At 47.2% G+C, this 23807-nt stretch overlaps 1 protein-coding gene across 2 annotated transcripts in view; it reads left to right on the top strand.

Annotated features, from left to right (window-relative positions):
- The first annotated feature begins 1077 nt into the window (after positions 1-1077).
- tup (LIM1_Isl and LIM2_Isl domain-containing protein tup) overlaps positions 1078-23807 on the top strand; it is a 169946-nt gene continuing 147216 nt past the window's right edge. For both annotated transcript variants that reach the window (XM_089545389.1, XM_089545388.1), the window contains exon 1: positions 1078-1607. In XM_089545389.1, the coding sequence (XP_089401515.1) occupies positions 1606-1607 (2 nt within the window). In that variant the 5' untranslated portion in view covers positions 1078-1605. The remainder of the gene's footprint in view (positions 1608-23807) is intronic.

The following is a 23807-nucleotide window of genomic DNA, read 5'->3' as shown; positions in this document are numbered from 1 at the left end:
TGAATTATTCTTAGCTTACATCTACCTTGTAAATTTAATACGGCAGAAACTGTGGAAATATTAGCTTAAATGGTGCTTCTTTTCCTGATATAGCTGCGATAACCTAAGGGTTTATTGAGTATTCTAAATGTTCTCCTTTATTTTTACGGACAAATTGCATGCGAATAATCTTTTTTTTTTGCTTTGATTGTGGTAGAGTTGAAATTATTTGGAGCTAACAAAGGCGACCCCAGCGCGGGGGGCCAAACCGGTGGCGCTATAGGTGCGGTCATGGATGGAGCTGCGTTCACGCCACCCACCGGCGTTAGCGACCGCAGCTCGCAGTAATCTCTCCACGGCAGGCCTCATGTGACCGCCCCATCGATCACGCGCGCGCTTTCACGCTCCGTTGCGGAAGGAAAACGTCCGCACGCACCACGAAGTCGCAAGTGCTCGACGGAGCGCGAAAACGGACTTTAGGTCTCGACAACGAGAACAAAGATGCGCCGCCGCCCGCCGGGGCAGTCATCAAACAACGCCGGCGATAACCGCAAAAGGTCAAACACAGAAACTGGAGTTACAATAGCGTTTTTGGAGGCAGATAAGACGAGAGAAGAGCCTAAAACCACCGCAAAGCAGCCCTCGAAAACGGCTCCCTGAAAGTGTATCAACGACTTCAGCTTTCCAGCCGCTCCTCAGACGGCGCGAAACGTTGTGCTGCAATAGCTCCGTCCGCAGACTCGGCCCTGGACGTCTGAAGCCCGGGGCACGGCACCGAGTCAATCCAACCTGAGCCTGCAAGGAAGCCGACGCGGCGGCCGCAAACGCGCAGCGACTCCCGACGACACCTCGCCGCGCCGCCGATGCCGAATCCGCCGCTCTCCCCTCGGGCACCACGCCGGTCGGGCGCTCGCCGCATCAATCTCGGCAGGCCCCGCCCACTGCCAGCGGGTGGGCGGGAAACCCGTCTAACGGCTGCCTCGTGTTTGAATCTCAGCCGCACGTGACGGCGACGTCCATTTAACCCTCCCACCAATGGCGTGCGCCGGGGGCGGAGTCCCGCGACGCGGTCGCCAGGCCCCCGCTGCGGCGGCCGCAGTACGGCACCGCTCGCCCGGTGGTCACGTCGGCGGTGCGATTCGCCATCGTGTGTGTGCGTGCGTGTGTCCGACCCAGCTGAGCGAGTGCTGCTGCCGCGCGGCGATGGGTGCTCCCTTCGAGGCGGCTTCGACGCGGGGCCCCGGGCCCAGCGACGACGGCAGCAGCGCGTGGTGCGCGGGCGCCGCTGCGGCGTGAGACGCGTCCCGACTGTGGTGGCCATCGTGAACAACGACAGCGCGCAGGGAGCTACCGCCGTCGTAGTTCCTTGCCGGATCTGCGGTCGCGACGAATTGGGACGTGCAGCTGTGGGCCGGCGGGTGCCGCTAGCGACGACGCTGCCTAGCCGCTGCTTCGAGCGCGGACCTCTTCCAGTCCTTGCAGCCGAAAGGCTCTTCTCTCGCGCGGCCGGCCGGGCCTCCGAGCCCGCTACCCACCTGTCAAACTGGTGCTCCGTCCGACCGCCAAGATTTCGCCCTCCAAGGCCGACGCCAGCAGCGTCGGCGCCATGACCGAAGCCGTACCGCAATGTGAGTGCTGCATTGCGACGCCGTTGTGCACGCGGGCTATGCTGCGACGCCGCGCCGGACGCCATCCGTGCGCTATACGTATACATACATAAACATGAGCGTCACAATGCTCGCCTGACGAAACATCTCGCGGGGGGGCGTGAGTGCAGGGTTCTGCATAATTACCTCCGGTTGTTCGAACAGTTCGCCTAACTCAGCTGATCAGTCTTTAGCGTTCAAATACCGGGTGTGAAATGTGTTATACACTATGTATACGTTTCTGGCTGTGGATTGATGAAGCTCGTTGCTTAGAAATCACTCCCGCCTGACATTAGGTAAGTCCGAGCAACATATCATGTTTAAGGAAGAAGCAGCTGCCGCCCGATAGTGAAATATAAAGCTAATCTGTCGATACAATTATGTGTTCAGCTTCGTGCAGTGGAATACCTCCACTCGGTCGACTTGTGTGGCACTATATGGTTGGGGAGGATAGGTTGTGGTTTTGTCGCCTGAATGATAGAAACGGGAGATTTTATTTTGATTCCGTAAGTCCATCTTAGACTGACGCCGTTCCGCAACGGTTATCCCGAGCTAAGGCCATTGGATCACATGCCCTTGTGCAAACCTAGCGTGTCGTGTCTACTTCGGCTTCTACAGGGTGGTCATTCGGTTGATGATGATGTCCTCAGGCTTCCAAATTCTGCGCTCCTCCTTCTAAAAACATTTGACTGGATCACTTAGTGTATAAATGTTCGTTGATTGTCCTCAAAGCATTTGTTCTGCGTTTTAATGGCAATATGGCGTTAGAGAGACGGGAACACGTAGTGCGCATTCATGACAGAAAATGTTCGATTGTTGAAACAGGCTTATGGGAAAACAGACGTGCGCAAGTTTGATATATACGTTGATGGCATTCGTGGGTGCACATAGAACATTATTGGTCGACAGTTGTCGTATAAAATGCATATTTCAGTTTGAATATGAACGAATGCTACACAAATATCGCAGGTGCCATAGATTAGCGTTTGTGAAGCGTCATTCAATTTTCGGTATCGTTGGTTGGCCAGAATTCAGACAAGAGGTTATGCATCAAGACGTAATTAGAATTAAGGAATGAATAATTTACGTTCATAGTTTTCCAGTGCAATGGCAGAACAAAGGAATACGAAGTGCGAGATGAATAGAATTAATATATGTAAAAATATCAAAAGTGCGAGCCCACACACACATTTGTTTGTCCCGTTTAATCACATCGTGTATACGTATATCATTGCTACTTCGAATAAAGGGCTATGTCTGTTTTCGCAATATCCAGCTCAGCAATGTGTTAGCTGTGTTTTGATTGCGAATAAACTCTTCAGTAAAAAAAGTAATATTCCTTGTAGGAGGCACTTTCAATCTCGGAAGATTTGTTCACCCTACATATGTGAAGTTTTGTGTGACTGCAAACAACTTTGATAGCGAGGAACCTTTTTAATTGGATGGTATTAAAACTCTTAGTGTACGCAACCACTCCCATCATTTCTTCGATTTCAAGGAAAAGTGAAGTTCTAGTCAAGGAGACTAACGGCTTTTGATCTATGCACGGTGGGCAAGGACAAGCCAAAACAGAGGCATGCAGGGCAACCGATTAAGCACCTTTTATTCTAACGTCTCAATGATACGTATACGACCGCGTTGGTCTGATGGTAGGTTGGGTACATGGCGGTGCGACAGGGTCCGTAGTCATTGGGGACGAATTATAGCTGTTTGCGATTAATGGACTCTGATTTCGGACGTCACTTTCGTTGGTTCTGTCGCAAGTCACGAGTGGACTTGCCTATTTCCTGAGTGTCGTTTCGACTTGTACAGTTGATCTCTGTGACCTGCGTGCCGCTCAGGTGCCATCCGTTTGTCTATTTCGTTAATTTCCCTGAGCACCTCTCCTGCCACTGGCACTACTCCGAACGCCAAGCTTTCGCCCCTGGAGCCAAACACACGCTGCTTTCATTTTCCAATTTCAAACGGACCCGTGGCTTTCAGCGTTTGCGCAGACCCCAACAGCTCTTTTTCGCGCTGCTTCTCTGGAACAGTTTGTTCTTTTCATCTCTGCTTTCGCCTGAGGCTCGGCACAGGACAGCAGCTGGGAGGGATGTGTTGTTGCCCGGTTACAACCGGCTTTTCGAAACACATGCCTGCTCCCTGTTCCGTTCCCATCATACTGAAGCACGCTGTCAACTTTCTTGCTGGTGACTCTTTCCCATCACTGTCCAGTCCCACGGCATATCACACGTCAATGTCTGTGATCTCACTGATGCATGCACCAGGACAATGTTTCATGATGAACAGTGCTAGGACCTTTGAACATCACATTATAGGACTGCCACATTTATTTCATCTTGCGGCTGAATAGTTTTCCATTTTTTAAAATTGTCTGCCTGCTTCAGTGACTCTGGCAGTGCACTCAGTGGCCATATCGGTATGATAAAGCAGTCAGTCAGCATACACCACCCGATTTTTGAAAGCCTACTTTGATATGTTTGGGTCCCTTTGCGTCTACCGTTTTGCTGCTCTCCGAAAGTAGGATTCGATCTAGTTATATGCAGATAATTCACGCCGAGTAAACGTACACACTATCTGACTCTATTGAAGAAGTTCCTGTTGCATGCTTTCTTAACAGTGAAGGCACGGCTAAATGTTTATTCTTTTGGTTTATTGGGGTTTAACGTCCCAAAGCGACTCAGGCTATGAGGGACGCCGTAGGGAAGGGCTCCGGAAATTTCGACCACTTTGGTTTTTTTAACGTGCACTGGCATCGCACAGTACACGGGCCTCTAGAATTTAGCCTCCATCGAAATTCGACCGCCGCGGCCGGGATCGCACCCGCTTCTTTCGGGTCAGCAGCCGAACGCCCTAACTACTGAGCCACCACGGCAGCGACAAGAGCAAGGGTTCAACGAGCAGCGATATACACGTTTCCTTCCCCGAAACGCGCCGCAGGTTAAACCGTACACCTTCTCTCCCCAGCACCACCCCCAGTTGAAATACGGTATGCAGCCCACTCCATCCCGTCTACGTTTCCTATTCTCTTAGCGAACCCTAAGCTTCTTTAACATTCCTCCATCTCCCCAGCCCAAATCGTCATCGCCATCATTTTTCAACTCTTGACGCCCCCTGGTGGTTGTGTTTCATAAGTGGAAAGGGTGGGAGGGGGCAAAGAAAGGCAGTCTCTGTCAGAAATAGAGTCCAGGAGGTTTGCTTGTAAGCCGTGCAGCGAGGCTCATGTTGCATCCGTGGAAATGTTAACCGTTGTAAGGGTGAGGACTAGCTATTCTCACCTTGAAGAAATTGAACACTGATGTTTGATAAAGAGCCACAAAATCTGTGTCCGGAAGCAAACCCCTCGGGCTCTAAACTGTTGACAAAGTCTGCATATTATGGTCGTTTGGTACAAAGACTTGAACAAAAAAATAAACATACTTTTACATTCGGTATACCAATAAGGGGGCTGCAGGAAAATAGGAGATACTGTGGTTATTTGGCACAGAAATGAAGAACAAGAAATATTTTGATAAGCTAACACGGAGTAACAAAAGCACATAACTAAAGAAATGCAGATGCAACCAATGAAAATTAAGAGGCAATGCACAAAAATTTGGGCTGTCAATAACAATGATCTGTGATCAAAATAGGGGAAGTGCACTCTTTGTCAAAAGTAACCAGGCTGCATGGTTTGCCTCTCATTCGTATAGTAGAGTCCTCATGGGTTCCCTAAAGATCAAAAAGTTCTTCAAAAGTGAGAAAAGGGGTTCTCCTTACCATGCAGAGATTTAGAGCTTGAGGGCTGGCATAATAACTTTACTATACGACTGAGAAGCAAACCATGCAGCCTGGTTACTTTTGACAAAGACTGTACATCGAATAATACTGTATCAGAAATGAAGAAGTGGAGCAAAGGCTGCCTACGTGGAGCCAGCGGAACACACGTGTAACTGCACAATACCGCCGCGCGTAACCAACGTAGATGATATCAGCAATAGTCCCAAAACCGGTGATGTACCCGTAGCAAGCAGAACATGTTTGACCTAGCACGAGGGCATTTACTTTTTCATGTCTGACCTCGAGTAAGTGTGGCATGCATATAAATGCAAATGCCAGATTATGCACATCTGCAACGTGCATATCCGCTCATGCTGTACCTCGAGCACTAATCGAGATAATGGGTTACGGCACAATGCCTTCATTGTTCTGCAACACTGCCCGCTATATCTCAACGCCCTACTGACGTCTTCTTTTTCTTCTGCTTATACCTTATAGCGCTAAGGTGTATACTGCAGATAAACTGACGACATCTACGGTCTCGTAATTTCGCTTGCTAATCGTATGTGTGAGTTGCATACGCGCGTCTGGGCGATCTTTCTCTGCCCATTCGATTTTATCGGCGTCATGTTTAGGGATCCGGTAAACTAATCAATTAGTCGCGTGAATTCATTCAGGTGCGATACATTAATGGAATGGACTGCACTTTTACCTCTTTCGTATAACTAAGGCAGAAAATTTTTTGTGGCTGTCGTGGAAGTCGGGTACTCCATCTTGTTATAATGGTGATACCATGCATGGCGGCATTGCTCCATCGAAATTTCAATTGAGGATGAATAGACTGTCTATAGGCTGCCTATTGAGACTCCTGTTAACGGAGACACATTGAGCTAAAACGTTCCTGTCTTTCCTTGCGGGAGATGAGAGCAATGGACCTTGCCTTGAGTATGCCATCCTTGATCTTCCGTCATTGTCATCCGAAGTATACAGGGTGTCTCATCTAAAATTGGTCAAGATTAAACAAACCGTTCTTTCCAATTGAGATTGCTTCAATGTTATTAGATGTCACGTAAAGTACTGGCTAGTATATTATTTGTTACGCTTTTTTTATAATTGTTTTTGATAAAGGCTCAGGTATTAACTTGGGAGCTATCGAGCGCCATGAAAATGATTCGACTCAGGTACTTCCGACAAGGTAGTCTTTGCGTAGCCTTTTTATGCGTCAAAAAATGAAAGCCCGCGAAATTTAGGAGATACCAGGCATCAGTGCACATGTGCTGCGTACGTGAGAATGCTCCGCGATTACAGCGCCCTCATCCGTAACTTGGTAAAGCGCTGCCGTATCCGTGCTGTTGCCCCGTCAGCAGCCGCTGGCACTTATCTCGATAACAACGGCAACACGAAGCTCTGTCATGGGCAGCACAGAAGGTGCGAATGTGGCAGCGCTTTACGAAGTCGCGGATGAAAGCGCTCGTGTAATCGCAACGCATTCGGGCGCACGGAGCACACTGTCACGTGGCATGTTAAGGCGAAAGCCTTTAATGGCTCATACTGTCGTCCGTTAACAAAGCATGTCACACGCGTTTAACTCGGGAACTAAAAGCGATAGAAGAAAACCAGTGGTTGCTTCAGATAGAGGAGGAAAAAATGAACCTAGAAGACAAGTTTGATGATTGTAGATTAAATAGTTAATTAATTATAGGCAAAATGACGAAATTACGTCAAAATAGCGCAGGGTTCGATATAGCTATGGGAACAGTGTGACGTCACATCCACCGGAAGTCGTCATGGCGCAGTAAAAATTGTCACAGAATAGTCGGAAAAACGTCGGATTTGTGTGAAATTAGGTGGAAAAATGTGTAATTAAGCGTAATTAACACTTATGATCCCCGAAAGATGTATAATTTGGGTATCGATATAGCCACGGGAACGGAGTGACGTCACATCCACCGGAAGTCGTCGCGGCATAGTGTCCTCGGCTTTCGCCTCTCAACACTTCAGTTGCTAAAATGTCCTCGCAAATTTTTTTTTTCGATCTCGCAGACTTTCATTTAAAAGGGCTACGCTACGGCTACCTGGTCGAACGCACCTATGTCGGACAATGTTTGTGGCACTCAACAGCTTTCCAGTCTACATCTGTGCGTTTAACGCAATATCTAAAAAAAAAAGATGATAAACATGTTCAACATTCTTGGACAAAAATTTTGAAAATCGGGAAATTTTAAGACACTGTTATGGAAATATTTAAGTTAATGGTCCATTCTTCCAATGTGTGGCAAAATCTTTTTTTATAGTGTTTCCATCGCTCGCTTCGAACAGTTAAGACTGCTATAGAAAACCAATGGGGGACGCTTTCGACGAAAGCAAAAACGTTAAAAAAATATACAAGACTGCTGTCGGGTGATTTGCGGATGTATTGATTGTTATGGTGAAGTATTACATTGCGTGAAAAAATTGCGTTCATAAATGGTCTCCAGCTCAAAAATGCTTCTATCCAGAATTGTCGGGTATGTTAGCGTTAGTTGATTGATTACTTAATAAAGGAGGCGGAGCGAAACAACACTAGCCGTTACTTTACATAACATGGTTTGCTGGTTTGTTTTTAAGGTTTATGGTTTTTATGGGGGTTAAACGTCCCAAAGCGACTCAGGCTATGAGGGACGCCGTAGTGAAGGGCTCCGGAAATTTCGATCGCCTGGGGTTTTCTAATGTTCACTGACATCGCACAGTACACGGGCCTCTAAAATTTTCGTCTCCATCGAAATTCGACCACCGAGGCCTGGATCGAACCCGCTTCCTTCGGGTCAGAAGCCGAGCGCCATAACCACTGAGCCACTGTGGCGGCTGTTTGTTTGAAGTTGTGCTCCATTTTAGCTGGCAGAACTTGTGTAGTACATTAGGGGCACACCAGAAAAAACGTCTCCAGCAGCAGTAAAGAGTACTTCGCTCTCACTCTCATCGCCTCTCCAGCGTGCACGAGAAGATGTTTATATACACGCGGCAGCAAAAGTTTACGGAACACGGGATCCACGAAAAAAAAAATCTAAACTTCCTCGCGACCCGGATGCTCAGCTTGCTCTGTGTATATATACGTGTTCCGCAGTGCGCAAGTGCTGACAGCAGCTGCCAGATCCAGCACACATGCGACGGCTGCGGTGAATTTTTTCCCCCCTTTTTCGCAGCAGCCATGCTTTCATGAACTCCTGCAGCTCAAAATGCGCTCTTTGCAGGTTCCGGCATCTAAGCGTCTCTGATGACGAGTGTTCAGACGTCACTTGAGCCTCCAAACGTGTAGTTCCTTTTAGTTGTGTCTTAAGAGAAACTGCCTTGACCGGCGAGTATTCGATTGCCGGAAGCCACTGTGGAATTTGTTTGTACAATCTGGGGAAAGTTCAAGCTTTGTGCAGAAAATGTTAAGTACGTGTGTGTCCACTGAACACGGGTGTTGCTTACGTCAAGCGAAGAAAAAGGAAACAGAAATCATCGTATTTGTTGTTTTAAAAATCTACAGATTTAGAGGACGGGAAGATACAATACGAGAACAGGATTTGACAGAGAACAAATGCGAGTTAATATTCGAGTCGATAGTTAGGAGAAGAAAGAGGCAGGGAATGCAGTACAAAGGCAAGATAAGCGATAACGGAGTGGATTCCAAGAAGGGGAGTATAGCGGGGGCGTCAGAATCAGGTGGGCGGATGAGATTATGGAGTTGGAGAGGATAAATTGGCCTCAGCTGGCGCAAGACAGGGTTAATGTAGGAGTACGGGAGAGGTATTTGTCCTGCAGTGGACGTAGTGGACTGCTGCTGCTGCTGATGGCGATATCATTTAGTCGCAGATCATGCAGACGTTTCACATGCGGCTATAGGCACGTTTCCTCAGCTCTCTTACGCCATTACACAGTCCGAGAGGCGAAAAAGGAAAGGGAAGAGAGAAGACTCAGAAGTGAATAATAAAAAAAAGTTGGCAGTGGCTTAGCTCTGCTATGCCAGGATATACGTATCGTGAGCAGTGACGTCACGTGGCTCTGCACCGGCGGCAGCAGCGGTGAGCGCGCGCAGCGAGGCGCGCCAGCTGTGCGAAGTGACGTCACTCGCTTCTCGCGCATGCGCAGTATGGTCGACGGAGGTAGCACACGAAACGGCGAGACTGTGGCCAATGTAGCTCACGATACAAAAGTCGCAAATGACAAACACAGAACGCTCCTATTTGTTCAGGCGGCTCAAATTTTCAAGTGGTGGCCACGTGAAAGCTCGTGGTGGTCACGTGGTTTGAGAGGGGGGGGGGGGGGGGGCGTGTGACTTGGGAAGTTGGGAGTGGGTGCACTTACGGCGGATATCGCTGTCACCTCGTCATGCACGCAAACAGCGCGTAAAGGTTCGGAAGTATTTCTGGAACTCCACTCTCTTCCGGTTTCCCTTCTTCCTCCTTCATCCTTGTAACGAAGAAAAGTTGTCGCTTAGAAGATGCTGGCGATGTCGCGAAGCCTCTCAACAGAGAAAATCATTTGGGGCGAGGACTACAGAAAGAGCAAAACGTTCGGAGCTGAGGTTCAACAAAGTCTGGCTTTGCCTTAGGGGCTCTTATTCCCTGGAAACTACGTTTTATTTTATTTTTTTAGCCTAACCATACTGCTACTATCTGTTGGACACAAGATTTTAGCAAACTGGGCGCAGACGAAACTCATTTCGTTATTTTCGGAGGAATTTACGATGTCACGTGAGATGAGTTATGGGATGTCCCACGAGTGTCTGTCGGTGAGACTGGTATACCTTTCTCACGTTGAATGCACTTAATATTACTTGACCTTCATATGCATGAGCAATCGCAGTCTGCTTTCGTTTTATCTGCAGCGATATAAAGAGAATGCAACACACGCGTTGCATCGACATCAGCTATTGGACTGCCACAGACACGATATAATCCAATCATGTGATAACTAGTGCCATATCAACCTCTTTTTTACGCATTCTGAAAGAGAAGCCGACGACCGCATCAGTCGCAGAATGAACCGCTCACGTGGTCGGGATTTCCCGCTTTGGCGTCGGCCATAACACGGGAAAGTGAGGCGCAATCCCTTTAAAACGCTCTGGATATTCGTGCACAGGCAGCGCAGTGGTTCGGACCATAGTCCTCTGTCCTCTTTCAAATCTGTTTACTTTTGCCTTCGGTTGTACCATACCTCTCTTTTTCCTCTCTTGGGCCTCACCATTGATTGCTATGATTAAGTTAGGCCCGTCATTGAGGCCCGGCAAACTGAGGCGCTTGTTTTTCATACCTTTCAGTTAATGTGTGGCTCAACTTGACGCATGTCAACCAATTGATGGCGCCAACATCTTGTATATAGACCGTAACGAGCTGTTGCCACGCTAATGGCCTATTTCAATCGGATTTCAATCTTGGATAAGCAGAAGCTCGCTCCACAGCGGGTCACCCCCTACCTTGCTCCAAAATGACAGGGGCGCTTCTTTTTTCTGGTCGTTGATTTCAGCTTTCCGACACCCCGACGGGTATTATGATCCTTCGGAGATTCAGAATGTTGCTTCCGAACACCCATAAGAATATGCCATAAGCCACATCGCAGACTAATGTCCGGTAAAGTTATCTACTAATAGCTGCCTCCTTAAAAAAGTCGGGGAGCAAGGGCGTGCTTCTTATTTCTTGGAAGCTGGCAGTGCTTGATGTAATCATGTCACGGGAACTGGGTTTGACCCACGCCTATCGCAGTTCAGTTTTATTGAGAGCGCTTTACGCTTACTTGAAAAAGACTAGCCAAAATTTAGGGTGTATTTTAGATGTCTGAAACGGAAGCAAATTAGGCCTGTAAAAAAATAAATTTTAAAATATAACGTAAATTAGGGGCTCTATTATATATTTAAAATATATATAACGTGAAGGAGACGGTCGGTGTGCGCGTGCAGAAAAAAAAAAATTCTTGACACGTATTCACGGCCCTTCCACTTGATATATAGATATTTAATGAAGTATAGGTCATTATTGGTGAAAGCAAATGTTTGCACTTTGTTTGAAGTACTACGTTCACGTATATAAGTACATAAGAAAGGAAATAACTTTTTTCTGGCCCCGAAAAGAAATGGAAGAGACATTTGCCGTCTGCATCTGAATTGATGAAGTTAAGAAATCACAAAGAGAATTGAGCGTCACTGCAGCAAGTGAAGCGCGCACACGTACTCAAGTTCGTTCCCCCCGAAAGCCGGCACTTCTTTTTAGAGCACAAGAACTACTTCTCGAGGTCTAACTGCCTTACCGAGCTTGTGTGATGTTTGACCTTCAGGGTGACCTTGCCCAAAGCATAAATAAAATAAATATGCTGCGAACGAGATTCGAACCCGTGGCGGCCCGAACATAGCTCTATGCTATCGCCGCAGCCGACCACGATTCGTGTTAAACTGCCGACGACGTGCCTACGACCCAGCAAAGCAAAACCATGAGCCAACGAGGCTAAACACATGCTTTCGCACGTCTACTCGTTTTAACTACGGTAAAACCCTGCCACATTTTTTCCATTTCGGATTACGCTCATGCCTCACGCGTTGCTCGCTTACCGCAGTGAAACTAGTTCTCGTCAATTGAACCACGCAAGAGAGAACAACGAACAGAACAAAACTGCGGTGCCAGTGGCCTTAACATGCCTTCATGCGGCGGCACGTTTAGCACCATCATTTCCCAACTTTTTCAGGCGACAGAAAGTCTTGAGTGGTTAAGCAAGGGAATTACAAACAAAAAGAAAATCATTGTGCTTATGGGTTGCGTGCCATCGCAGCACGCTTTCTCCTGTCGGGATATATCATCTTAATATATGTGGGCATGGGGGGAAAACCATGCGTTCAAGGAAACAGACTTTGCTCGAACTGTATGTATACGTATAGTTTAGAGACGGATCTTTGTGAGGTTGAGGCTTGTAACGCAGGGCTGTCGGGAATCCGCGGCTCCCGAACGGATCAAGCGAGCTGTATAAAGATAAGACGCTTGTTTATTTGAAAAAGGGCTTATAATACGGCGACAGCATTCGGGTGAGGTACAACGCGCGCAGCGTTTGCCTCTTTCAGTAAAACAGGGCTGCAAAATGTGTAGATACACAGAAGAATTTGCGCGATATCATATGCGTAAACTTCTGCTCTCTTTGGCGGGGCTGTCTTACATATTTTTTTTTTTTAACGTCCCAAAGCGACTAAGGCTATGAGAGACGCCGTAGTGAAGGGCTCCGGAAATTTCGACCACCCGGGGTTCTTTAACGTGCACTGACATCGCACAGTACACGGGCCTCTAGAATTTCTCCTCCAAAGAAATTCTAGCCGCCGCGGCCGGGATCGAACCCGCGTCTTTTGGGTCAGCAGCCGAGCACCATAGCCGCTGAGCCACCGCGGCGGCTGTCTTACTGTTGTGTCCCCTTATTGCTTTTGTGTGTGTGCGCCCCCGCGTCCTCCTCCTAACGACAGTTCGCATCCTCCTCCTAACGACCACTCAATCCTCCTCCTAACGACCACTCGCATCCCCTCCTAACGACCACTCGCATTCCCCTCCTAACGACCGCTTGCCCCTCGTCGCACGCTGTCGCCGGATGCCCCCCCACGGGGCGCCCCCGCACCCTCCTCCTGTTCTGGGAAGCCACTCCCTGCCGTGGACGCTTCTCCACTCCCTCCTTTCTTCGGGCGGCCAGTTCGGCTCCTGCCTCGGTCGACGCTGGTCGCACCCTCATCGGCTTTAAATAAACGAAGTCTTAAAGTACCGTGTGCGTCTTTCGCTGCATTCAACACAGCGACCGGACACGACAGTGGCGACGAGAAAGTGGATTCGACCCGCGCTACGCAACGCTATTGACAAGCCATGGCTACGCGAGGGTTTCCCAATCAGATACCAGAGTTCAACGGCTCATCGTGGTCATCGTGGGTTGGACGCCTTCAGTTCTACTTTGAAGCTAACAACATCACAGACCCAGCCTTGAAGAGGGCCAACCTGCTGACGCTGTGCGGGGAGCAGACCTACGATACTGTCTGCGCCCTTATTCAGCCAAGCACACCAGCGGCAGTGTCTTACGACGACATCGTAAAAGCGCTGCAAAAGCACTACGACCCAAGGCCATCCGAGGTCTACAGCCGGGCTCGCTTCCAACGACGAGATCAACTGGGAGGAGAAACTGTGAGCGCCTACGTAGCCGCGCTCAAGAAGCTCGCTGCCGACTGCAATTTTGGAACGCTGTCGACAACAGCTACCGGGCAGGAGGGAGACGCAGCTTCTTCTGCTAACACCACCATGCTTCCCTTGGACGTGATGTTACGCGACAGATTTGTGTGCGGACTGAGTGACGAGTCACTGCAGCAGCGCCTGTTCGCTGAGAAGGACCTCACATTCAGCAAAGCTTACGACATCGCCGTTCGAGCGGAGAGCGCCGGTCACCAGCAGAGAGGGATTCGCCGGAACACCGAGCCGGTACACCAGACAAGCAACCAGGTGCGCAAGCCTTCTGTTGTTGTAAAATCGGTCAAAAAGGCACAACGCTGCTGGCGGTGTGACGACCAACACAACCCCCAGGGATGTCGATTCCAGTCAGCCACGTGTAATTTTTGCCACAAGCGAGGGCATATCGAAAGAGCATGCATTACGAAACGGAGACGTGCCAAGATAAAGTCACCTTCCCAGCCTAATCACAGCGTCAACGCCTCAGAGAATACGCCGCTATCTGATCTCCATGGAACAACATCAGCAACACCATCTGTGTTGTACGACCTGAACACCATGAATCTCGGCACGCGACCGAAGATTTTTACAGAAGTAAGCGTACATCACCAGCTGATTAAGTTCGAGGTGGACTCCGGCGCAGCCTGTACTCTGATCAGTGAGGACACGTTCCGAACTTCATGGCCATCTGACGCACCCGCCCTGCAACAAGACGACACGCACCTGCGAACGTGGTCAGGACAGAATCTGCCACTATTGGGCTCTACCAACGTGCAGGTTAACTACAACGGCCAGACCCATACGCTACCTCTGCTTGTTGTGAAGGGCACAGGATCAAGCCTTCTAGGGAGAAACTGGTTTTCTCCACTAGGCGTGATGATATGCGGTAAACATCAAAACGCCGATGCGCTAAGCCGTCTGCCACTAGACGCAACTGTTGACGAACCATTTCCACCAGGAGACGTTCTGATGTTCGAAGCACTGCCAGAACCTCCGCTTACAGCAGGCACAGTTGCAGCATCTACGCAGAAGTGCGCAGCTCTCCGGCTAGTTTACACAGCTGTTCAACAAGGCAACGTGCATAAACTCAAAGGGGACAACTTCGACGCTTACCGCAGGCGAGCTACAGAGTTGAGCACCCATCGCGGCTGCATCATATTTGGGTCCCGAGTTGTGATGCCGAGAGAACTATGCGCACAAGCTATGTCTCTCATCCACGCCGGACATCGGGGCATCGTTGCAATGAAAAAGTGTGCCAGAAGCTACATGTGGTGGCCTGGCATTGACAACGACATCGAAACAGTGGTGCGAGAATGCAAGCCTTGCCAGAGCAGCCGGAGCGCCCCGCCGAAAGCTCCTGTCCCAGAATGGGAAAAGCCAGACACACCATGGCACACACTGCACATTGATTTTGCAGGACCAATTGAGGGCTGCACTTTCCTTGTGGTCGTAGATGCCTACACAAAGTGGCTTGAGATAAGGCAAATGGGACAGACGACTTCGGCAGCAGTCATTGACAACCTCCGATCACTATTTGCAACGTTCGGCCTGCCGCGCAAGGTAGTGTCGGACAACGGAACACCGTTTGTGTCTGCGGAGATCCTCAAGTTTTATCGCGACAACGGGATCTCATCAGTTACATCGGCCCCCTACCACCCAGCGACAAACGGACAAGCCGAGCGCTACGTAGCCGAGCTAAAACGCGCCCTTGAAAGAGATCAGACAGGCTCGCTGCAGCGCCGCCTTGCGCGCTTTCTCTTCAAGCAGCACACGACGGTTCAGAGCACAACAGGCGAGACCCCCTCGAAAATGATGTTCGAGCGTGAAATGCGAACCCAGCTCACAGCCATCCTCCCCGAGCCAAAGGCAGAGACGTTCCGGGAAGAAAAAGCAATTCCGCGCTGCGGCACGCTTAATGAGGGGCAGCGCGTCCTCGCCCGACAGTTTCTGAAAAAGCCACTCTGGGAGGAAGCTACAATTGTCAGACGCATAGGCCTGCGCTCTTGGCTCGTCAACATACATGGCACAGTAGCACGCCGACATCTCAACCAGCTGCGTAGATTTACGACGCCGTCTGAGAGCTGTCCGCCAGCGGAGAGAACACGTGCACCATTTTCCCACATAGCCTGGCACCTCTTCCCGGAAGAAGAGACTTCGCCCAGGACAGACCTAGGAGACACAGCGAACAGCCAGCCTACAAGTGTTTCTCCCCCGAGCGCACAAAGCCAGCGCGCCTCCACGCGTGAGCGCCGACCCCCTGCACGATACCAGGCAACTTTCTAAGGGGGAAGGAAGTGTTGTGTCCCCTTATTGCTTTTGTGTGTGTGCGCCCCCGCGTCCTCCTCCTAACGACAGTTCGCATCCTCCTCCTAACGACCACTCAATCCTCCTCCTAACGACCACTCGCATCCCCTCCTAACGACCACTCGCATTCCCCTCCTAACGACCGCTTGCCCCTCGTCGCACGCTGTCGCCGGATGCCCCCCCACGGTGCGCCCCCGCACCCTCCTCCTGTTCTGGGAAGCCACTCCCTGCCGTGGACGCTTCTCCACTCCCTCCTTTCTTCGGGCGGCCAGTTCGGCTCCTGCCTCGGTCGACGCTGGTCGCACCCTCATCGGCTTTAAATAAACGAAGTCTTAAAGTACCGTGTGCGTCTTTCGCTGCATTCAACACAGCGACCGGACACGACACTTACATAAGAACAGGGTGAAAAGGGCGGGAAGTAACCATGTATAAAGGGCAGAGTGTAGGAATCCGGGCTTATTTAGGGCAGGAAAATTTCATTTTAGGAAAGATTTTTATTTCGTTTTTACGAAGATGCAACTGCCGCGGTCTGTTATCGAACTTCAACGTCGTATTGAGCAGGACAACGCCGTGTCCGCCGAGCCACACACAGTGCAGTTCAGCTTTTCAAGTATTGGCTAGGGAAACCAGTCTTGTATATATATATATATGGTTTGGTTGGTTTGGTTTATGGGGTTTAACGTCCCAAAGCGACTAAGGCTATGAGAGACGCATATATATATATATATATATATATATATATATATATATATATATATATATATATATATATATATATATATATATATATATATATATATATAGCGAACTCCTGCTTCAAGCAGATTTTCAAATATTAATTCATCGCTTACCTCACGCGCTCTCATGTATTCTTTATTTTTTTATTTTAGTCCACATTTGTATTAGATAAACTGAAATGCCCTGTAGTTTCGCGCGCCACTTACTATGCTTAATGTGCACGCTTCAGCTAATGCATGTGCTTCCGGCCACTCGTTGAGTATTTCTCACTTTCAGCGACATAGTGGTCTTTATTTGCTAAAGTATCATACCTGTCATTTTCACGGAGCTTAATTTAGTGTCTACGCAGAGGCCATCGACATCTCTATATACGGGGCAACTTAAGGTTGATGCAGGTTGCTGCTTGCAAGCAGTGGCCCTTTCCTGTTTCTAATGCGACAACATATAGGAGGGCCATCAAGGTGAAAACTGTCTAGCGGCGCCGGCACCTGTGTGAAGCCTCCACATGCTAGGTGGTGTTTAAGGGAATTTGCCTCTATCCACCTGCCCCATGTCAACCATCCTCCTCTTCTCCTGTCCCCTTCAATTAGGCGCCGGACGAATAATCCCTTACAAAAATTTTTAGTAACGTTCTGTAGAAAGTGTTTACACAAATGTTAATAGAACCTATCAACATTGAATAGAAAGTCTTTTAAATGTCTTTATACTTTGTAGTAACAACCTATCAACTTTCTTTCGACAATTGACCACCGTAATCCAAAAGACCCAAGTACTTAGAAAGTCTTTATACTTCCTATAATCCCCTTATCAACAGTTTCTATATGCTTCCTATCGACCACTTACCAACAATGTCTATCAACACCCTATCAACGGTCTTCCGACAATTGGCCACCATTATTCAAAAGACTCAAGTACATAGAAAGTCTTCATACTTCATATCAACCACGTACGAACAATGTCTACCAACACCCTACCAACGGTCTTCCGACAATTGGCCACCGGTATCCAAAAGACTCAAGTACGAAAAAAGTATAATTCCTACCATCAACTTATCAAAGTTAGGAAACGTGTGGGTTAACTACAATGTATGACACGTTTATCAACATTGTTTTATCTCTTCAAAATCATTTTGTGAACACTGTATCCTAGACTGCTTAAAGAATGATAGAAGTAAAATGCAAATTATTACATTCGTTTATTGCACACAAGCGTACATAAGCACTACAAGACGTGCACGACACATCAAAATATTTTTTCAGAGAACAATAGATCTGACTCAGCAATAAATGAAAATGGCCATGATGAAATTGGTGCTGACAGCAGCAGGCCTACGTGCAATATATACAGCCTCTTAAAGAACTATTTGTGCAAAAATGAGGGCGAGGGCTATTCCTTTTCGTACTTCTCGGGAAGAGCAACCAGGGTTTCACAAGCCCCACCAGCGGCTGTGTTTAAAACAGCCACTGGCCAGTGCAGTAGTACATTTCTTAGCCGCTGCGCCACTGCGGCCAGTAATATGAGGACTCCGCCGCTGTCTAAACATCCGACACATTTCGTGTAGTTGCGTAGTCGGAATTGGAATAGAATCAGAACTGGAATAGATTGAGGAGTGAAAGCAGCACGTTATCTCGTTTTCTCCGCATCAGTCCCATTGATCGCCGCCAAATTTTTACCACTTCATCTGCACTATTATTTTGTGCAACTTTTATTTGTTTCACGTGCGAATTTCTTGTCAGCGCGTCACCGTACAAGGACTATTTCCTCGGGATTTCGTAAAAGTGAATGAGTGGGTTACATTCGGTTACACACGGTCCGTGCCGCTTCTTGCAAACATTGAAAACTCTTGGATATAACAGGTGTTTGGGACGTAACCTTGCCGCTGGAGGCTGTGGTCTTTACTTAGAAGTTTATCATTCATAATGCCACCAACCTCACGTAAGCTCTCGTAATGTGACGAACCAAATTAGTACGAGATGAAACAAGAAAAAAAAACGCGTATAAAAAAAATCTGTGTTCTATAATTCCAGCCTTCGTGACCACTTTCTCTGAAAAAAATATTTCGCTTATTAATTTTTAATACCGTCAGGTTACGATTGTACAGTACAGAGGAATGTTTTCGTCCGCCTTTAAAAAAACAGTACACAAACAGACTACAGAATACACAATGCACAAAAAAAAGCATTCAAAACAAGTTAAAAAATACAACGTATGGAAGGCGAAGAATTAAAAAAAATTAATTTTTAGAAAGTGTCAGATATGTAGCTAATAATGAAAATGCTATGCAAAAGGGCAACAACTATAACATATAGTACTATTATGATCGGTGTATGGTTTACAAGATATGATGGAAGTGAAAAAACTCGGCGATTGTATCACAATGTACTATTGTGACCGATATATGGTTTTCAAGATATATTATCGGTATTGTAAGCCTCCAAATATTAATATGATGTAACAGATTCGAATGGAGTTTCGTTAAGCAAATAGATGGACATATGATGAGCGTGGGATACTTCATCCTCACTGAGTTGCAATTGTTAATGCTTAATTCCATGTCTGAAGTACGACACCACTGATTAATAAGAGCAGTTTGAAATACAATGATTAATTATTTTTCACTAAAACAGATTCATTAAAAATAGCCAAGTTTTGAAAGGAATGCAAGTGAGAAAGTCATTCATGTGAATCAGTAACAGTAAAGGATCCAGAACAGGCTCTTACGGGGCAGCGAGTCCACTGATGTCGAAATCTAGTTTGCGTTACAAGTGTCGACAAACTTAGCAGGTGCTGCGAAAAAAGCGCGGATGAAATCAGTTAATGCTTGGGCTAAGTTTATAAATCTTAGTTCATGAAGAAAGAGCACATGTCTTTTTTTTTTGTTAGACGCTTTAGAAAAATCGAGCGATGTAGAGACTGCAGAAAATTCACAGTTAAATAAGCATGCAGATCATTACTAAAAGACGTGAGCTGAGTTTCCCATAAAATAATTAGAGAATACACTTGTGGAAAGTAATGTGCAAAAAATTAACTAGATGAATATATACATAATATGTTCCCTGTTTTTGCTGCTTAATGATAAAAGGGATATAGTCCTGTAGTTTATGTGATTCATGTGTTGTTAGAAATTAGTGAATATAGATTACTTTACCAGTCTTCCGATCATAGAGAATGGGGCCAAACTCTGATTGGGAAGAAATTCATTGCATTATGACTGAACAGTATTCCGTAGGATTTTGTAAGAGTTTAGTAGTGGTTTCGTTTACTGCTCATGATAATTTAGGTTTTAATTTTTCATTGTAAACTTGATACTTGATGAGTCAAATATAGTCGCATCCATTAGATTATACATACTCCGTTTCATACGCAGGTGCAACGCTTTCAAAGCTAGCACTCTTGTTCGTGTTGGCTACACCCACAGTCAAGAAGTAGTGCGTTGCTTGTGATCAACGAAAAATAATAAATGTTTTTCCTGCAGGCTTACTATATGATTTGTCATAAGCTTGGTTAAATGCGCTCGACACAGTGTCGCTTTATCTTGCCTTAGACCACTCGGCCACAAAACAAGCGCAGAGTAACACCCATTCCTTAATTTCTTGCAAGCGGACTACCGTACCTTCCACAGCGTTGCACTTGATGTATGAAACGGAGAGTAGTTATAGTTAGATAGGACCTAAGCCTGCAGTAAGGCTCCGCCCTCATCAGGACCACCACGCCGAAATAATCCGCGACAAAAATTAGTCAGTTGTTAGAGCTTTTCTCGTTATCTAAAGAAAAGACGACCGCCGCGCGAAATTATAATCTTCAGACTTTTTATTCTTGGGCCCGTTTAATGTCGTCAGAGATTAGAAATCAGATTCAGAAATCAGATTTTATGTTGTATCCTAGTATAGGATAGATTTATCACAGACATCCAATCGGGGATCGCATAGGCTATTAGAAGGACTGAGCGACTTATCTCAGTACAGCAAAGCAAAGTGAGCAGGTACTCCGTCCCCAGAACGTTACGCTTTTATTAGTAGGCCTTTGTATAGTGTCCAAAGTTGCTTTGGATTAGTCCTTAATTATATTGGAAGAACACTATAAAAGGATAAAGATTTAACTGACCTTAGAGGATTTTTCATAGTCATCCGATCGGTGATCGCTCGGGTGACGGCAATGACTGGGCGAATGTATAGCTAAGCGGCCGGTACTAACTCCCCAGAACATAAGGTTTTTATCAGTATGCCTTAGTATGATGTCCTAAGTCGTTTTGGATTAACCTTTGATAATACATGAAGAGTACTATGTAAGAATGAAGACTTAGTTTGCATGCCAGCCAATGTATCAGTTTGCTAGAATATTTAACTGATCGGAATAGGCGTTTTTTCTTGTTGAACGACCGAGTGAGATGTGTGTTATACATATCAAGGTGTTTTATTACTATAAATCACTAGCAGTGGCAGATGAGGGGGAATAACCCCTGCTTAATCGGATTAACCGCGGCGTCATGAAAATCGGCCAACGCCATTGGCTGGAGGATGTTCTTTGAGGAGGATCTGCCGCTTCGTTCCTTAGTTGTATCACATTTAGTGCAGACGCTTCGAGGGGAATGGGATGGATTAACTCAGACACTGTGTTTTTAAAAATACAACATGTTTGTACGGAGCGTTGATAAACTGCATAAAATAGCATCAAGAAATCGGCATAGTGCACGGTTGATGTCACGGTATGGTTATCTTCGTCATAATCTCGATACCTTTTTTTATCCGCAGGCGTGTTGTTGATTGCGCCATTGTAAGCGTGGGACATCATGTTCGCTCATCTTGGGCAGGTGCGTGACCGTTGGCAGGTTATCGGCTCATTACTTTACAGCACGGTCGAGGACTGATGGTGTGTTCTGTGTGAGGCATGCGGAAGTGCAGAAGTCTGTGCAATAGTTGAGACTGAATGAAATATGTAATTGTACGCTTTGTGTGCGATACAAAGAATTAACCACAGTTGAATATTTCGGAGAACAGATAACGATAGCCCTTAGGGTAACAGTGTGGATTACCATGAAAAGGAAACATTCTTTAATATGAAGTTGCAAGCTGACCATTATAGACATCGCAGAATAAGCTTCTCCGCAAGGCTTGCTTTTAGCCGGAGCTCTTTCCCAGACGACACTGTCGAGTTCTTTGTGGAAGAAAAAAGATGCAGATTCCCCTTTCTGCGTAAACTCTGGACGGTCACAGTTGACTTCAAGATGACTCGGCGAGAGCTCTAGAAAGGATATACAATGGTTTAATATCACGCTTTTCTAAGTCACCAGCATCTTTTGTATACCTGATAAACAATAAATTGTTAAATGTGGATTAGGGAATGAAATAGAAAGGGTTACCTGGTGCCTTGCATTTCGTGTGTTCTTGAAGGCAGCTGATGTAGAGTCCACACAGAATAAGGGTAAAATTGGTTCGAAAATTGATTTTTTTTTTGAGGAACGGAAATGGCGCAGTAACTGTCTTACATATCTCGGTGGACAGCCGAACCACGCCGTAAGAGAAGGGTTAAAGGAGGGAGTTAAAGAAGAAAGGAAGGAAGAGATTGGTGAAGGGCTCCGGAATAATTTCAACCACCTCAGAATGAGGGGGCATCTGTCTCTTTGTTTCCACGAAGGTTTATTATATTCCGGGTGCCTGTTTCTTGGCAGGGTGGGGGGTATCATCGGATTTTGTTTGACTTCCCTATCTACCTCCACCTTTTGCGTTTGACTCCTATCCGGTTTTATTCCAACTTTGCTCAGAATGGCTGTTCCTGTCCTCATGGTGCTAAGTCTCTCAATTTAAGAGGTTCGCACCGCCTCCGCCAATTCTGGCCATGTGTTGTGTACTCCTAGAGCCAACAGCCTCTCTGTGGATGTGCTCATTGGCAGATCCAACGCTCTTTTTACGCATTTTCTCATTAGAGACTCAATCTTTTCTTTTTCCGCCGCTTTCAAATTTAGAAACGGTGTTGCGTAGCTCATCCGGCTGAAGATGTACGCCTGTACTAGTTTAATCATTTTTTTCCCTTTAACCCTCGGCCCCTAGTTAGGCTCAGGGTCTGCATCACGTGATTCTCCAGCCTTCTGATAGTCTCGCCATTATGTCCGCGGAACTGGAGAGGTAGGCCCAAGATTCTGATTTTCTCGGCAATTGGTACCTCCTTACCCGCCACTTTAATTTTGATCTCCGACGGTGGCTTCCACCTTAAGTGCTTCGGATTATATATGAATAATTTGATTTCTGCGGCCAGCACGCTAGACCTCTCTCGGCCGCGTACTCGACTATGGTGTCGGTGGCGGCCTGGAGCAGGTTTCCAACGGCCGAATCACTTCCCGGTTGACCCAAGGGTGATATCATCCGCATATATACTAAATTTTAATCCCTCGAGCTTTGCCAATTGCTCAGGGAGCTCTCTCATGACCACGTTGAAGAGTAGGGGAGACAGCACCGATCCCTGGGGCGTACCCTTACTCCCTAGCTCAATTGCGGGGGATTCCACCGTTTTGAACTTCATGCAGGCAGTTCTGGTATATGTCCTCGTACCTACATTAACCTTGTTCAGCCCTTCCAGGACCGCCTCATGGTTCACGTTGTCGAAAGCTTTCGTGAGGTCCAGCCCCAAAATGGCTTTCGCATCTTTAGACCTTGAGTGTATTATGCCATGTTTGATTTGGAGCACGACGTCCTGCGTACATAAGTGAGGTCGGAACCCGACCATCCCATATGGCCACAGATCGCCCTGCTCTATGAAGCTCATCAGTCTAGTCGGGAGGACGTGCTCCATCAATTTCCCAACTATGAAGTTAAGGAAATTGTTAGCAAATTTGCCAGTTGAGGAGGCTTCCCTCGTTTCGGTATTAAAATAATGCTTGCCGTCTTCCACCGTAGTGGGAGCTCGCCTTTTTCCCAACATTCCTGCATGTACTCCGTTAGGTTCCTGAGCATTTTGTTCGTTACCCCGTCAGGGCCAGGAGCCGATCTCGTTTTAAGTCTTACAATCTGTGCCCTTACTTCCGCTTCTGTGATGGGGGCGTCCAGCGCCTCGTCAGGCGCTCCACCATAGTTAGGAATATAACAAACACAGGAGGCAAAAACGAACCGAGGAATTAGAAATTAGATTAGGGAAAATTTCGGAACATTAGGTGGCCTATGTAGACGCGGCGGGAGGTGGTGGTGGTTTT

This window comes from Amblyomma mixtum, chromosome 5 (assembly GCF_055824585.1).
Source record: "Amblyomma mixtum isolate Tamu chromosome 5, ASM5582458v1, whole genome shotgun sequence".
NCBI classification, from domain to species: domain Eukaryota; kingdom Metazoa; phylum Arthropoda; class Arachnida; order Ixodida; family Ixodidae; genus Amblyomma; species Amblyomma mixtum.
Note: the sequence above shows the minus strand (reverse complement) of the source record. Positions and strands in the feature narration are given on the sequence as shown.